The 18034-nt window shown below is 33.3% G+C and overlaps 1 protein-coding gene across 4 annotated transcripts; it reads left to right on the plus strand.

The window, feature by feature from the left end:
* Nucleotides 1–10151: 10151 nt before the first annotated feature.
* LOC122275414 (bZIP transcription factor TGA10-like) lies at nt 10152–16430 on the plus strand. Of its 4 annotated transcripts, none has more exons than XM_043084456.1 (11): nt 10152–10816; nt 10960–11060; nt 11641–11732; nt 11836–11958; nt 12127–12195; nt 12300–12359; nt 12519–12596; nt 12677–12752; nt 12870–13141; nt 14041–14280; nt 16062–16430. In XM_043084456.1, the coding sequence occupies exons 1-11, from the start codon at nt 10647–10649 to the stop codon at nt 16209–16211; spliced, it is 1431 nt and encodes a 476-aa protein (XP_042940390.1). In that variant the 5' UTR covers nt 10152–10646; the 3' UTR covers nt 16212–16430. The 4 variants fall into 4 exon arrangements, with proteins under 4 accessions (XP_042940390.1, XP_042940389.1, XP_042940392.1 ...); XM_043084455.1 differs by having other exon boundaries at nt 10154–10816; nt 12124–12195; XM_043084458.1 differs by having other exon boundaries at nt 10154–10816; nt 11656–11732.
* The last annotated feature ends 1604 nt before the right edge of the window (nt 16431–18034 follow it).

Consider the following 18034-nt stretch of genomic DNA (forward strand, 5'->3'; position numbering starts at 1 on the left):
GATTTTTTGCATAATAGGAGAAAAGTAAAACAAATTCTGTTGTTTCTTGAAGTGCTTAAAGGGATTTATGAGTGGGAAAAGGAATTTTCAATTTTGTACAATGAGTGCGGCTATCATGCCACCTGGAGCATGCCGTTAGGCAAGGCATGTCACTCAGTTGTGTTTTTTATTTTTTTTAAAAAAAATTTTAATCATTTTTTTAATTATTAAGTAAAAAAAATATATTAATATATTTAAAATCACTTATTTAATTACTAAATAAAAAATAAAAATAAAAAATAACAATAAAGTGGAGCAGTATCTCCCGGCGGATACACCACAACTAATGTTCATTGTAGAGAATATATATAGTTGGTGGATAATGTTTGAAAGAACAGGAACCAAAAACCAAAGAGACAACTAACTGTTGAGCCAGTCTCGAGAGCTATAAAATCAAATAACGTTTTTTTCTCCTCTTGAAGTGAAAGGGATTTATGAGTGGGTAAACAAAAATTTCAATTTTGTACAATTCACCACGATCTTCATGCTACAGAATAGTACTGCTTGCTGCCCTTTGATTGGAAAGCAGAACCAAAAGGCAAAGGGACAACAGATTTGACACGATTTATTCATTGAACCTCTCATAAAAACCAAGTCAGCCACCCCTGATGAGAGGCTCCGAGGCCATATATAATTTGGGTTATAAGTTATAACTCAAAGAAACGGAAACCCAGCCCTGGAACTGAAAGTCATGATGGGCGGTGGCAGGCTGGAACCGAAAAGAGCTAAACCCAATTGAATGAGGGTGACAGCTGAAGCCTCAAACACAACCCAATTAATACCTACGTCAATATTTCCAATATTGAAAGAAAGAATTACATTCCGTTGCACCACATTTTTTTAATTTTTTTTTATAATAAATATGTGACATATAAGTAATGAATAAAACAACTAAGTTAATTTAATATAAATAAAAAAATTAATATATTAAATGTGTAGTACATGATGTTTAATAGCATTCTTTTTAAAAAAAATAAAGAGATTTTATATTTAAGAATAATAAGGAAAGTCTTACTGTCATACTTGAAAAATTAAACAGTACTGTTGATATCTTTGACTGATTTTGTTATACAAAATTAAAGTATCTTATTTTATCTTATATGTTTGTTATAAATTTTTATAAAAAATATAATAAATAATTCAACTTTTTCATATCTTAAAATAAAATTAATATTAAAAAATTATTTTATAATAATATTTTATTTAATTTTCAACAAAATATCTAATCTCATCTGAATTATATAAGCAAACGAAAAATCTACAAGTCTAATCTCAAAAATTGAACATTATTTAAGTGATATAATCTGATTTTAAAATAAATTTTAATATTTAAATTGTTTTAATGGTGTCTTTTGAGATTCAAATATACCAAAGTATGCTAACCTTTTTCTCCGCCACTCTTCCGTGCTTGGACCCAATAAATTACTGCAGATAGATTCCAATCTTTCCTGACAGAGGCCACAGGAAGTTTATCGCCAGACCAATTTTCTCGTTTTTGGTTGAAAGACCGTGTTTAAATGGTTTGGATCCTTCCTCCTGATGGCTCCCTATCTTTCAATATCATTCACTTTAGTAGGTCGCTTTGCATAACAAAATCTGCGGCCTTTTTTTCGTAAAAAGATAAGCTTCAAGCACGCTTACCTAGGGACTTTGAAACGCTTCGAGGTGGCCGAACTGAATTTAACTCAAAGTTATGGCGTGCATGTGAAGCTCTAACCTCTCATTCCTTTAATGGACGTGCCCAGGATTTGGTCCTCCGTTACAGATATCAGTAACTGAACAACCTATTAAAGAAAATTCACTGTTTTTCTTTTGAAGAGAGAATCTAAAATATCCCCTACCGCTTTATTTATGAATTAAGCAAGCCAATGCATTAACGAGTTACAACAGATGGGTAACCAGAAAGAGCTAGCCAGCCAAGCTATTCGATCTTTGTTGGAGTTCGATCTCATTATACGTACGTCTAGCAGTTCGTGGTCTCCTGAGAAACGTGCTCGATCGAAGAAATCAGACTAGTCGACGTTGAATATTCCATCAACAATGCGCAACTGGCCAGTTATTGGAGTACTACTTCTGGTGGTAGTCTCTTAGTACAACGATATTGTCCTGATCATTGTCATTCACTCATCATGTAAGCCTGCAATTAGTACGCGTGATTGATAATATTCTTTTCGTTATTATAAATTGATCTTAAAAGTCCATTTTTCTTGTAATGATAATGTCATTAATATAATTTTTTTCTCGAATAAAATGGATATAGCTAAATAGAAATATAATATTACATATATATATATATATGTATGCTTACAAATTCAGTTGACCAGCTGCTAAACTTAGTTAAAAGTAAACCAAATCATTAAGAAGAATTAAAGGATTAATGCAGTATACAAATTATATCAAATTAATAGAAATATGTTCGGTTCGAGAAGGTAGATTCAATGAATCTAGGCGTACTAATTGTTAGTCAGTCCCCATCGCTATGAGAATAAGGGTACTTATAATAGATGCGAAAATAATTAAGAATCCTACCTAGGAATTAATTTAAAAGAAACATCAAGAGACTAAACAATATTATAATCGTTTCTTCTGTTTTTTTTTCTCTTCATCTTCTAATTATTCTTTTTTCTGGCTTTCAGCTCTGTTAATTATATGATAATAATTTCAAAAATAGAAATCGAAAGATTTAAGCGCTCGTACTCCTGTTTTATGGATCAATATACTCGAATTCGACAAGGCAAGTAGTACAAACCACCAAGTACAGCTTGATTACTGTTAAGAAATAAATTCCAAGTTGTCTGTAAGTGGATAAGTTCTTGGATATAATTATAAGAAATAAATAATTATCTTATAGAATTGATTTTAAGAGATAAGTTAAACTCATAAATTTCTTCATAATATCAAAGCTAGGTTCAGGACAAATGTGAGGCCCACACTACTTATCCCGTGACAAGGATCAGGAAAATACTGCTGGTCTGCACGTGAGAGAGTGTGTTGAGGAATAAATCTTACATTACTTATAGATAAGGTCTTGGGCATGTTTATAAATAATGAATAATCCTCTATTATAGAAATAATTTTAAGAGATGAGTTAAGCTCATAAATTTATTCAATTACTAGTTCCTAGGCCGCTTAATTGAGGTTAGCGCTCAAGGTTGGTACCCATGCATGCAATAACTACATATAGATTAAGCACTGATATATACGAGACAATAAATATATTGACCATATTTGTTTAGAAAAATCTTAACGGTTCTCATATAGCATTATTAATTAAATATACATATACATTTCTCATATAAACAATGTGATAAAACAACTCTTTATATCTATGCTTATATGCATATGGTATTAAAAAAATTGATTCCATAAGCATATCAATCGAGTGAAAAAAAATATATATATATATTGTGAGCATAAACTATTGCTCAGATGACTAACACAAGATGAGGGGTGAATTGAGTTGTATTTAAAAAAATAATAATTATAAATCAAATATACAATATAAAATATAAACAAAATACGAAACAACAATAAATATAAAGAGTAAGGGTAAAAGAGAAGCAAACTCAGTATGTTAACAAGGTTCGGCCCCACTGTCTACGTCCTCGCCTCAAGCTACCAATTGAGAATCTCCAAATTTACTATTCAACCTTTTTTAGGTAGAGATAGAAACCTATTACACATTTGAACAATACCACTACAGAGGATCCGTGTAGAACACCCTCTATACTTACAATCACCTTACACGTGGTGATTCAACTATTTCCTATGTAGAACACTTTCTACATGTATAAGAGTTATACACACTCTTTTACTGATACAAGAACTGATAGGAGGTAGGTTATCAGAAAACACTCATTAGTGAGTGAAATAAGAACAATACAATGCAAACTATATTTCTCTCAAAATGAATAAGGATTAAGGCTTAATGCTTAGAGAAGAGAGAATGAAAGATTTGAATGAATGTTGTATGCTCTTGGTATTGTAAATGTAAAGCTCTCAAATGATCTATTTATAGGCATATGAGATTTCATATTCAAATTTAAAAAGATTCATAGGTCAAAGATAATATCATTCATTTTTTCAAAAAATTCAAATAAAAGGTTATTGTTTTTCAATTGTCAAAGACAACATCATTTATTTTTCAAAAATTTCAAACATAATCTTTTACTTTTGGCATATGACAAAAAGAGCATATTTTACTTTTCAAATATTTCAAATATAATCTTTTTACTTTTTGTATATGATAAAAGGAGCACACTTTACTTTTCAAAATTTTCAAACAAAATCATCTACTTTTTGCATAAGTCAAAAAAAGCATCAATCACTTTTGAAAATATTCAAATAAAATATGCACATGTGAAAGATGATTGATTGCCATATTTCAAAGTTTAAATTTAATCATGTAATGCACATGTGAAAGATGACAATCAATCATCTTTCAAAATTTTTAAATTTAATTTTCAAAATATTTATACACATGTAGAAAATATATTTTAATACTTTATGATAAAATATTAATTTTGAGTCTTAATCTTAATTTCAAATTTTTAAGAGATCTGCAACATTCTCTATGACTTTAATGTGAACTTGTTCCTTTCTTGCTTATGTTTGTTTCCTTGATGTGCTTGACTCTATTGTGTAGACAACTTGAGTTTGAGACTCTTTTTTTTTTTGAATTTATTTGTTATCATTAAAATTCATGTGTAGATTTATAATTACACTAAACTTAAAACCTTAGATTCAACACAAACATACCATATATATATATATATTGTATATAGTCACAATGTCAACTTTGTTATCGCATTAAAAAATATATAGGCATATCAAAAACTGCTTAAATATGCGAGTCAACGGCATATGTATATATATACGTTTGTGTCAAATGATGTTTCAGTTGTGGCGCTCACAAAATTATTAGCATAATTAACACTGAGCAAATCACGGATACTTTAATTGGAATTATTGTTTCAATTGGAATTAACATCCTTTTCAGCTTGGAAATGTCGACTCAGCCAATGGGAGTTGGTGGAAACCTGAGCTACTTGAATGACAATATTAAGCACACCAATTATAAAATTAGTTTACTTTTGTGGATGCGATCTGATATACCTAATCCAAATTATTGTTTTAACCCTTTTTTTTGTCTCTTTTATTTGAAAGGACTCAAGTTCTGATTTTGTATAGATTATATCAATCATCTACAATGGAAATTAATTTTTTGTACAGAAATATGAGTCATAAGACACGCACATTTCTTTTTACTACGAGCTTTTTTATATATAAGTCTACAAATCACGTACTACTCATTTTTTTAATTTTTTAAAAATTTTTTTAAATTTATTTTTCTTAAACTAATTGAATTATTCTATTCATTATCTATATACGAAACATTTGATAAAAGAGAAAAAAAATGTAATGTGTGGACTTATGTTTAAAATTTTTCTTTTACTACTCATTCTACAATCATGGAAGATATTTATGTAAATTAATGTTGTTTCTGTAAATCATTTTATAAAAATATGTCTTATTTATAAATATATATGTATATGTATCATGTGTTATGTCAATATATCAATTATCATGTGACAGAATGCATTGATCACGAGCTGTATTAGCGAACAATATGGGTGTGTGTGAGAGATATATTAATATAATTATTTAACGGGTACGTGTGGTAAAAATGACGTGGCACATACACACTTTTTTCTTTTTTTATAAGTGACCGGTTTGGATAAAAATATATTTTACCACATTTTATTATATCATTACAAGTTTCTCAATTTTTTATAAAAAATATTATAAATAATTTAATTTTTTAAAATTTTAAAATAATAATAATATTAAAAAATAATATTTTAATATTAATTTATTTAACTTTCAACTCACCTAACCTCAATTCATTATCTAAACCGCAACTTAGTCTTAATCCCAAGGAATCGTGTACCTTGTTCTCTATTTGCTCCGTGCTTGTGGGCCTGTGGCTCCTACTATAATATTTAAATATATATATATAGAAATCAGTTATTCTAATTGTTTGTCTTTGGAGGTATGAGACAGGGTTCGTATGCTTCTTCAGTTCATCTTCTTCTATGCTTGTCTTGAACATCAAGCCCAGCTTCAAAATGGGAGAATTGGGACCATTGAGTTAATTAATTGTCACCGGACGGCTGGGATGGTACTGGTATTGAAGATCAGATGGATTTCAGTGATCTCTTAAATTAAGAAAGTGTTTCAAATGCATTTGGCATATATAATATGATGCTGGCATTTGAGTAAGACAATTCATCACATTCTCATCTTATTATATAAAATATAAAATATTTATTATTATTAAACGTCCATGGTGATAAATATCACATTTAATTTATAATATAAAATAAAAATAAAATAATAGTATGATTTATTCTCACGAAAAAGTCCAATATTATCGATTTTTTCTCAAGTTTCTAAGCTTGAAAAAGATTAGAAAGATCTTTCGTTAAAAGATCCATGCGCTAGAGTGGTAGCATCATAATGTTCACTCATTTATGTTTGGATCTGGGGATCTATTAAGCTATCGGGAAATCATTATCTTTAATTCCCTGTACGTATTTTGAGATAAAAAGTAGTACTGTTGAATTAATGGTATGGATTCTCTGCCAATGCTTTTCGTTTTCTTGGGAACTTTTGAAAAAGGAAAATGACAAAAATACATTCATAGTCATAGATGTATATAGTTGAAAACTATAACTGTGTTTACATGTAATTAAGGTTGAGACTATAGAATTTCCTCCACAGTATATATTGAAGGAACGACGGAAACGCCAGGCAGGAAATTATAGCAAAAATGATATTTTTTTAAGATCGTTGGGATCCTGTCTCCTTAATTAAAACATATCATTAATATTTAATGTTGTGGAGAAGATTCATAAGAAAAATAATCAATACTAAAAGACCCCCTTATGTATCGATCGTTTGCTTTTTGATCATCATTAAAAAATTTAGAATTTAGATAAAAAAAAAAATTATAAGAAATATACTACTATTAATTACACGTGAACGAGGTAACACGGGTCATAGTTAATAGTTATTATGAGCCTGATCATGCCCAATAAATACTCATGAATCGAAGGTTAGGAGATTAAGGATAAAAAGGTCAAATTTAAGGGGAGATTACTATATATTAGAAAATTAAGCATGATTTTCTTTTGATTATTTTATTTTAAAATTTAATTAATATCACCTATTGAATTGTCTTTACAGCATATGATTAAAGTATTAAATACATACCAACAAAGCAAATAAACTAATATATATGATTCTTATATATGGTCCAAAAATAAATAAATAACAAAGAATTATTTATATATAATCATTTATTTATACTTCTTGTACACTTCATTAATATGATTTATCAAAATAATAATTTTATATTAAAAAAATAATGCAGTCAATTACATTAATAGATTGTGTAATTTATAAGTAAAATTGATTTCTTATAGAATTTTTGAATAAAAAAAATTATCAATCAGAATAGGATGCATAAGTTGAATATATTTTGGTTATTAATATCTATGTAATCTATTTAAAAATAATAATAATCGAAATATTTTTTTATTTTACACTAACAATGTTATAGTGAAATAGAAGTAGAAATTGAAGAGGTGCCCAAATATATTTATATGTATTTCTTCCTTTTATATTATTTTCTTTGCGATTAGCATCCTTGGGAGTGGTTGGAATTTGGAAACCCGGGGTTAAAAAATCGAAGGAAAGGTGGGGGACGGTCTTGGTGGGCCCCTACCCTGACCAGACTTTGAGCTCTGAGCTCTCAGCCGTCCGATTCTTTTCACTTTTGAGACTTCGGTGGTCCCACTAATAAACTTCCCAAAACCAAAACGGAACTCTCACGCGACAATAATGACACGCGTTCAATGGTCAATGGTCCTACGTAGATCCCTGGTGGACAGCTGCCTATCTGATAATTATTTTATTATAAATAATTCTATTTATAAATCTTTATATATATATAACTATTTATATATCATAATTTAATTTAAAAAATAAATTTTAAAATTTACAAATTAAATTTTATCATTTAGCCGACCGGTGTGAAAAATTAGCCATGAAGGTTCGTAACCGCTGTCGAAACCCATGCATGTTCATATGGCTTAAGTGGGCGTTTCGACAATGGTACCAATAACCTTCGCGGCTATTATTGTCATTTCATGGCTTTCTAATTTTTCACACCTACCGTACATTTTTTTTACATATACTATTTCTGTTCCTCAATGACAATTAATATATAATATAATTGAAGGGAATTTCTATAGTGATGGTTTAGCCAATTATGGTCATTGCATACTTCAATCTGGTTAAGGTTGGTATAGGCCAGTGACTTGAGACATCGATTCCTTGATTTTCATGTTTGCCTTCGCATGAGTTTTATTAATTAATTTGCTCTTTTAACACATAGCAACTTTGGCTTCTTTGGAGAGTGAGATGAGATGAGATAGTTTTAGATGAAAGTTAAAAATTTAATAAAATATTGTTAGAATATTATTTTTAATATTATTATTATTTTAAGATTTGAAAAAGTTGAATTGTTGATTATATTTTGTATGAAAATTTAAAAAAATTATAATGATAAAATATTGAGATAAGATGTTATGATTTCTGAATCAAAACAGCTCTTTTTAATTTTCACAAGTTGTATAGGCCGTTTTATATTTGTAATTAGTAGGTTTTTAGTTTTTTTTGTAAGAGTTTAGCTTTAGAGTTTCTATTGTAACACTTTGCTGAAAGTGAGAGCTTATTATAAATAAAATTGGGATATTAATTAATTTTTTAAATTAAGAAATGCAATTTAAAAAATGCAGGTTGTCCACCCAATTAATAACAGTGGAACAATAGTGATCTGTATCCTATGAAGTGATCTGTCTGGGTGGAGTATAGTACTGTACTTCAATAAAATGTGAATAATGTTGATTGCCATTTTTTTTATCATTATCTTCTTATCATAAAATGATGTGGCATTATATAATTAAAAATTATTATTATATTTTATTCGTGGGTTAATCATTTTATGCCACGTCAAGAAATATTAAAAAAATGATAATAAAAAATAAAGATTTTTCTATAACATTTTATTAGCTACGTACCCATACGAGAAAGAGATATCATTTTTTCGAAAATAAACACATGCTACATAATTTATAATATATGATCAGAACAGAATTTTTTTGATTAATGGGTACCATCAAGTACCCCAACTTTTAATTAATTCTTACTCCTACGGCCTCTCTCTCTCTCTCTCTCTCTCTCTCTCTCTCCTCAAATTACTTCCGTATGTAGAGAGGATTGAAAGTAGTAATTATTAAGCTATAAACTGACCTAATTTCCTCCTACCTGAAACAGCACACACGAACCAGTACACATGGAGCAGATCCTAATGACCACGATCCTTTAATTATAATAAGGGTTTCCTGTTGATACTTAGTTATGAATAGGCCAGACACAGTACCCCTACAGTGCCATAATATTATTTCTTGAATAGCGTTAATTAATCAAGTACCTCAACGGGCTAGAAAATTTGTTCCGTAAGAAGGCAGTTTTTCAGAGTACTATATACATAGATATTGTTATAAAAAAAATAATAATAAAAAGAAAGGAGGAACGAAATAGTACAAATGCCTTGATTAAATATAATGGTTATTCAATGATTAAGACAGTGGAATTTCCTCCAATATTCAGTCTTTTAGAATCCATATAAGCAACAGAAGAACATCTTAACTAGCCTATTTATTTGGGAGATGTGTTTTCTTGTATCTATGTTAATTATATATACTTCGTATGAATTGTCGATGAAAAAGTAAAGCGAGGAATAGAAAAGAAAAAACAAAGAAGCGGCTATAGTGCGTAATTAATGATCACTATGTTATGGGATCTACAAATGAGCCGCCGCAGCGGCCCCCTACGTGTAAGTTTGCATGAAAACATGAATAGTAAAATCTCATCCCAACGAAGGGACTTTAGTAATTTCGATTTCTTAGAATAATATGCCGCTTGGACAAGGAAGCCATTGGCTGTTTCCAGTAGACCGCCCAATATTGTTTTTCTCAGTCGAAAAGGACGTTGTTTCTCCCTGGTCTTCTGTGGTTTCTGATCTCCACAGAGAGAGAGAGAGAGAGAGAGAGAGAGAGAGAGAGAGAGAGTTGAATAACACATATCTTATTCTTTAGAACCGCTTTGTCTGAAAATCTGGTTTACAGAAAGTCGTCTGCTTCTCGTGTGTGTGTGTGTGAAAGAGAGAGAGAGATTAGGGGGGGCAAAAATTTAAGACCTTTATCTTTTGTTTGTTTGTATTCAATTCAATTCCTTCTTTTCCTCTCTCTCTTTTCCTGCATCTTCCAGTCGAGCTCCCTCCACTATACATAACCGACTCGCCCTTCCTCTCACAATTTAATCGCTCAGATCTCAATCTTTCTGGGTAATGAAGGAGAGCAAATGGCCATCGGAGGAAAAAGTGGGTGGTGGTTTAATCATTAATGCATGGGGTTTTCAGGAATTCTTGAAGTAGGAGAAGATCAGGAGCAAAAAACCAAGCTTTAGGGACTCCTTCCATGGCTTCAAATATTAAGGCCACCAGTCACCAGACCCAAGTACAACAAGTACAACACCACCATAGGCAACAACATCAACCGCAGCATCACCATCAAACACAAGATCATCATCAGTTTCCTTATGGGATGATGCAACCATCTTCATCATCCACCTTTCCTGAAAACTTCATGTAATTTTAGAATAAGAATAAAAGCAAATTAAGCCAAGAGTTCCCCTCTATCTTTATTTTCTTTGATCATCACCACATAGTGCTTATGTTTTAACTCCTATTTTGATATTTTTTCCTTTTTTTCCCTTTAAAATTTGTATCAGCGGAAGCAAAGATTCCGGAGCTTATGATTTAGGCGAATTGGATCAAGCCCTATTTCTTTACCTGGATGAACAAAACCCCTCTACTCTCCAAGACCAAAGACGTGAGCTCTCTCTCCCCTCTCTTCAAATTAGAAGGATTTCTTGTTTTATGCGAACCTGCTGGGAGATTGTTTTGTGAAACAGCTGTTTGGGTCACAGGAAAAGCATGCCCAACAGATTGAAATCTCGTCTCAGTACTTTCTTTGACCGAATTTTTGCAGAAAGCAAAAAAGAAGAAATACTTTTATCTCTCTCTCTCTCTCTCTCTCTCTCTCTCTCTCTCTCTCTCTCTCTCTCGTATTTTCTGTGTTTTCTTGTTGTATGGAGCTTGGACCATGACTTGTAACAAACCCGCTGATGATCATGTATTCGTTGCGAATCCACATGTGTACTGAAAAGGGGTACGCAGTTGGTAATTGGGTTTCCGGTGCCTTCTTCTATTTCTTTCCTCCTTTTTCTATTTTGATGGTACAGATCAGCCACAAATGCATGCATGGCGATCCCAAAGACTTTCTTCCATATAGCTCATATATACCTTCATGCCTTGTCTCCCTTTCCCCTCACTTGGGTCCTCCTTTAGTCATTATGTCACTTTTAAAATTGACGTATATATCTTCTCTAACAAGAGATAATTGATGTCAGGATTTATTTCTGCAGAGAACCAAGGAATGAGGCCTCCAACTCTGAACATTTTTCCATCTCAGCCTATGCACGTAGAGCCACCATCAACAAAAGTATGTTAGCCTTATCCTTAATTTGTACACTTATTTTAACTTACTGACGTTGATCAAGCATAATTTTAAATCAATTGCTGGGGGGTTTGTTTGTATTTGGTAGGCAAGTACGGGGTTGGTTTCTCCAGCAACGAGTGGTTCCAAGAGACCATCGGAACCGTTGATAGAGTTGGCCAACGCACGCAATGACACTCCCTCGGGGCATGAACCTGCCAAAGCGATGAAGGTATAGTCTTCATGTTATTTAATATAACCAAAGTCTAATAATTAACCCAAGAATAATATATTGTCCGTAGCCTTCTAACAACTGAGATTCCGAAAAACATGCAATTTTTTTTTTTTTTTTTAAATTTTAATGATCTGATATTGTTAGTCTTGAATGTTGTGGCAGCAGCGTGAAGGTAGCCGCAAAGGTCCAACATCAAATTCAGAGCAGGAAGGACCCAAAACACCAGATCCAAAGGTAATTATTTAGTTCCTTGCTTACAGCTTTAATTTAAAACTCTCGTAATTTGCTTGTCGGACAGTGTCCAACGAGTTTTGCATGTTGTTATAATTTCTAAGCAGACTCTGAGGAGACTTGCTCAAAATAGAGAGGCGGCTAGGAAAAGCAGGCTTAGAAAGAAGGTATATATAAATCCCCATGAAATAACCAGTACTCCACAACTGTTATGTTTTTAGCATTTGAGACAACAGTACTTCTAAGCATTTTTTTTTTTTAAAATAATAAAAACTATGAGCTCCAAATTTTTATTTTTATTTTTTTTATTTTTATAAATATTACAGGCATATGTTCAGCAGTTAGAATCAAGTAGGATTAAGCTCACTCAGCTAGAACAAGAACTACAACGAGCTAGGGCCCAAGTAAGGACTCTTTTCTTTGAGCCATTCTTGCTGCTAGATCATATCATGTAATATTTACCCAATAACTGGGTTTCGCCCAGGGCATATTTTTTGGTGGAGAATCTGTTTTAGGCGGAGAGCAGGGATTTCCACTTGCTGTTAGCAACATTAGCTCAGGTATTTTAAATTCATGCAAAAAAAAAAAAAAACAATGCTTATTCCCTTCTTCTTCTTCTTTTTCTTTTTTGAAGTCGTTTCGGTTTCATGATCTAACCATTTTATTTTATTTTCTAGATGCTGCTGTCTTCGACATGGAGTATGCTAGGTGGCTCGAGGAACATCATCGAATCACGTGTGAGCTCCGAGCTGCAGTGCAGGAGCATTTGCCAGAGAATGACCTTCGGCTCTTTGTCGACAATTGTTTAGCACATTTTGACGAGGCAATGAACCTCAAAAGCATGGTTGCCAAAACCGACGTATTCCATCTTGTCTCCGGCATGTGGAAGACTCCAGCGGAACGATGCTTTCTATGGATCGGTGGATTCAAGCCATCTGAGCTCATCAAGGTAACCAGCCCAATGCCCTTTTATAGTAATTAATGATAACTTTATTCGTTTCTTTTCAAGCTCTCTCGCGTTTCATAAAATCAGTAAAAATATATAAGCAGGAAAGGAAATAAAACACTAGATATGACAACAAGATGACAAAGACAATGATCAGGATCAAAGTCCCTAAGCATGAATATTTAGGTAAGTAACTAACAGTACTTGTAGATTTATTCAGGGTTTAATATTCAGGTTTCTATATTAATTATCAACAAAACTAACGCTGCTGGATTTCTTAAAACAAATCCCATTCTTGTTAGATGTACACGTTGGATATATATATATATAATTCATTTAAATGGAAACTGATGAGGAAGGGATATGATGAGAGACTAAGTACTTCAGTAGCACGAAGGTGTAAAGCGACGTTAAATGCACTGTCCAACTAGTCGGTGGCACTGGCAAGGAAGGTATTGCATAATGAATAAGGATCAGGGACTGGCGAAAGTTATCGTGAAGGTTTCTACTATAGGGAGGAGTTAGATGTCGTTCCAATAAAGTGATATATGTACGTTAAAACAATTTCTGGTTTGGGACAGAAATAGAAAGAGCTGCATGCTCATTGCTCCAGTATAAACGTCTTACTGTCTTCTCTTTATTTCACATCGATGGGAAAAAAAGGTTTCAACCCCATGCTCATGATTATCCCTGTCGTTAATTGGTTTCTAGTATATAAATAACCCCTTGTTCGAACAAGAAATAAATCTTAGCCAACAAATATAAAGAATATTTTCCATGATGAAAATTAATGGACATTATTGTTTTACATGTTTTCATACTTTCACCCATTAATATTACCTCTAATAGGTTTTACTGAGAGATCAAAAGTCTTACTTTGATATGATGTGTGTACGTGCTAGATTATATTGAATCAAATTGAGCCATTAACGGAGCAACAAATAATGGGTATATGTGGGCTGCAACAATCTACACAGGAGGCTGAAGATGCTCTATCTCAAGGGCTTGAAGCTCTTAACCAGTCACTCGTAGATACCATAACCTCCGACTCATTGAGCAGCCCTCCCAACATGACAAACTACATGGGTCAGATGGCTATAGCCATGAACAAGCTCTCAACTGTTGAAGGCTTTGTTAGACAGGTACGTTTCTCATAATCTCACCCATAACTCAAAGTTTGATATTCTCTCTGATCTCTCTCTCTCCCCCTGAACGTTAAGGTTTTGTCCCTGCCTAAACTCTAAATCACCGGTGGTCCCCCGGCAACATCGATTTTCTGACTAAAATTGGGTTTGGGGAATTGACCAGATTATGCTCATCATCATGTTTAGGCCGGAAAACCTACCCCAACATAGGAACTAGTCCATGCACTCTCGCGTCCATGAGGTGGCTAGTCATGTTTATATACATACACGGAAACTATTCATAAGACTACATGCATGCCCAACTCTCGTGAAATGTTTCAGGGAAAATTACTCGAAAGGGACATACTTTAGGCAGCCTGCACCCGTCCTGTTGGCCATAGCCCATGTCAATATTGTTAGGACCATTAATGTGTCTCCTAATTAATTCAATGGATAGTGGGTATTATAAGTAACGTATATATATATATGCCTATATATATATATTAGTATATATGTGAATACATGAATTAATGTTTTTCCTAGGTTGAAAGTGATATATATGTAAAGAATATATGTGTTATATAAAGAAGTTATTCTTCCCGATTTCAAAATATAAAAACATGACCAAAAACCCATATGTTGGCATCAAGTGCACTTGGCACTCCTCCATACAGTTTCCATTCCAGCAGATCAATTATCGAGTACCTACGTAGCCCCAATTGATCTGCATGCATGACGTTATGGTCGTAACCGTTTGACTTAATGACATGCATGTGGGCCCTTAATTTACCATAACCTGTTGTTTTGACTGAATAGACTTATGTATATATAAAAGCCAAAGATATTATATGTATGTATGTGTACGTATATATATATATTTATATATATATGCACACCTCTTAGTTGTTCATGGTATTAGGAATGGTGGGCCTGAGGTAGGTTGGATTCTTAAAGCATGCTTAAGCGAGGTTAAACCTTTGAAAATTAAGACCCTAATTTGGAAAAAAACGACACGAGTTTGGATGGCATGGTAGAAATAATATGTTGAAGTGGAATTTTCGGCATGCTATTGACCGAGGAAGCCATAGGAAGTGCTGGTGAATTCATCACAATTATGATCATTATCAGCAAATTCAACCTCCTAGCTTAGCTAGGTGCGTGTGACCTTTTAGACTTTTGTTGACCGTTCAATATTATGTGCCACATGTTGACTTATACAGCTATATATCTCCTCAAACACAAACACCATAGCACCACTGCACGTACGTTAATGATCACCATTACTGTTTCCTTTTTGAAATATGACCTAGCTATTATATATATATATATGCGATGAGAGGAGATATATAGTAAATTTAATCCTATGTATTTAAGTTACCAGAGAAGTATTACGGAAAGAAAACAAAGAAAGCTTTCCAATTTCGCGATCAACTCCTTTTCATATAGATCAGAGGCCCTGTGTGCGTTTCTGCTAGCTTGTCAAACCTCTTGCGGTCAACACCTGCCAAGACTATTTTTAAAAGCACATTTCACTTTCTCACATGTTATTCTTTAGCCAACTTGACATTAAACAATTAGAGCTAAATTCGCTGCGGCAAAGTCTAGCTCCTGTTTCTTAATTTGTACTAAAATCTGTCTCTGTCTACATTTATCAATCATTTAACCAGATAGTCTTTTTATTCTTCCCTTGAAGTCAAGTTATGATACTTCCTTCTTTAATTCTTTGTTTGATGGTGTATTCTATGCAATATTATTATTTCGCAAAAAAAAAAAAATAATAATAATAATAAAAATTACAGGCGGACAATCTGAGGCATCAGACCATTCATCGGCTGCAACAATTTCTGACAACACGTCAAGCTGCAAGGTGTTTTCTGGCAATTGCGGAGTACTTCCATCGCCTCCGAGCTCTTAGTTCCCTCTGGCTAGCACGCCCTCGACAGGAATGATAGATAGAAAGAAAAAAAAAAAAAACCCTAGACCCACATCACATCTTTGTTATCTCTCCCTTAATAGTCTTAATGCAGCTTTCTTTTGTCTCCATTTTCTCCTTATATAGAGATGCATGTATAGAACCAAACATAGACAATTTTAAATCTGAAGCGCGCAGTAGAATTATCTCTCGTTTTGTCGTCTTGAATAAAGAATTCTTACAGCAGAATTAATTATTTCCGCTGCCATTTTTGACTGGGAAATAAAGTAAATGAATAAGACAAGCAGATGAAGTAGAAGAAAAGATTTTTTTTTTTTTTCATATTAGGTGTTTGATTATAATTTAATTGAGAAAAACTTCCCACCGGTCGAACTGCTATTCCTCAAACAACAGCCCACCAATAAGTTTGTGCCATGTGCTCTTCTATTTCACATTTCATATCCCTGCATACAATTGATAAGAGAATAACTTCAGACAGGTGTCTCTGTTGTTCTTCAAATAGCGGAAACCAATCATAATGGGCCACGTGGGATACACATCTTGTCATTAGTAAGATGCGCTGCAGAGGAAAAAAAAAAAGGTTCACTACTCTGTCGAAACCCAGCCCCTTCTCCATCCTCTCTCTCTCTCTCTTGATTTTGTCGAAGCCCACTACTTTCTCTGTCTCTTTTACTTATTCAATTCACTAAAAATTTGTTTGATTTGTATTTTTTTTTTTTTTATGGGTTGTTTGATTTGTATTTCCAGGAGGCAAATGTGAACTGAACAGGTAACACTTCGATTTCAAATGAATTCTCTCATTCCCACTCTGTCGAAGCCATCAAGCCACCGAAACATTAACACACTCCATCAAAGCTCCCTCCCTCTCTCTCTCTCTCTCTCTCTCTCTCTCTCTCTCTCACCGAAAAATTCCCAGAATTATTTTTTATTTGACAACAAACATGAATGGCGATTGTACTGCATATGGTTAACCCACTATAAGATTGTGTGGTTGATTAAAATTAGACCCTATTTACGGATGTGTTGGGGTAATTTCTTACCTGCAGAATCAAGTATCATAGTTGCAAATGCAACTTGTAGTGGCTCAAGTAGAGATTCTTTGCATCCAAATGCAGCAAGAACCTAACTTACCAACCCAGATAGACCAAGACGAGAAGTCGCTTCTTTTATCTAGCAACTTTAATAACAATATTCCCCCGTACCTCGGCTTTGCTTCTTCTAGCACTGTAATCCAACACCCTCCTAAGAGAGTCTCTTTGGACTTCATATTATCTCCTCGCCTTTAATGAAATTGCCAAGCTGTTCCAAAATTTTTTTTTTCTTTTTTTTTTTTTTCTTTTTCTTTTCCATCTTTCCCTTCTCTCATTTCATTTCCTGTACCGGAAGCCATAGACGTAGCTCAAGCGTGAACGCAACAACTAGCATAACAATAAAAATACAAGCTTGCGAGAGAGAGGGCGAACGCTGAGCGGTGGTGAAGATTGACAAATCACGGAGGCTTCAGGCCACGAGAGGGAAGGAGAGAGAGTTTAGGGATTTATGTGAAGGGAAAGAGATGAATCTGTGAGGATAGAGCACTGCTGTGAGAATAAAGTTGTAGGTCTTGAGGTCCTCGACAGGTAAAATTGCAGATCTTTAGGCCACGAGAGGGAAGGAGAGAGAGAGAGGTTAGGGATTTTGGTTTCTCGAGAGAGAATGAGAGCAGAGAGGGGGGGGTTGGGATCCCATGTTGCACGTCTCGCGTTGGTTTTGTAAGTATCCCTTACGTGGCGAGTCTTCATTGGTCTCCGATAAGTAAGCTTTGTCGGTGACACCTGTTAGAAGCGTTTCTCAATTGAT

This window comes from Carya illinoinensis, chromosome 9, assembly GCF_018687715.1.
Source record: "Carya illinoinensis cultivar Pawnee chromosome 9, C.illinoinensisPawnee_v1, whole genome shotgun sequence".
In the NCBI taxonomy this organism is placed as follows: domain Eukaryota; kingdom Viridiplantae; phylum Streptophyta; class Magnoliopsida; order Fagales; family Juglandaceae; genus Carya; species Carya illinoinensis.

Excerpts from the sequence above, each read along its gene's own strand:
- LOC122275414 (XM_043084455.1), top strand. The coding sequence starts at position 10,647 with ATGGCTTCAAATATTAAGGCCACCAGTCACCAGACCCAAGTACAACAA. Across the intron at positions 12,597-12,676 it reads TACAACGAGCTAGGGCCCAA|GGCATATTTTTTGGTGGAGA; the intron begins GTAAGGACTCTT and ends GGTTTCGCCCAG. Across the intron at positions 14,281-16,061 it reads TTGAAGGCTTTGTTAGACAG|GCGGACAATCTGAGGCATCA; the intron begins GTACGTTTCTCA and ends TAAAAATTACAG.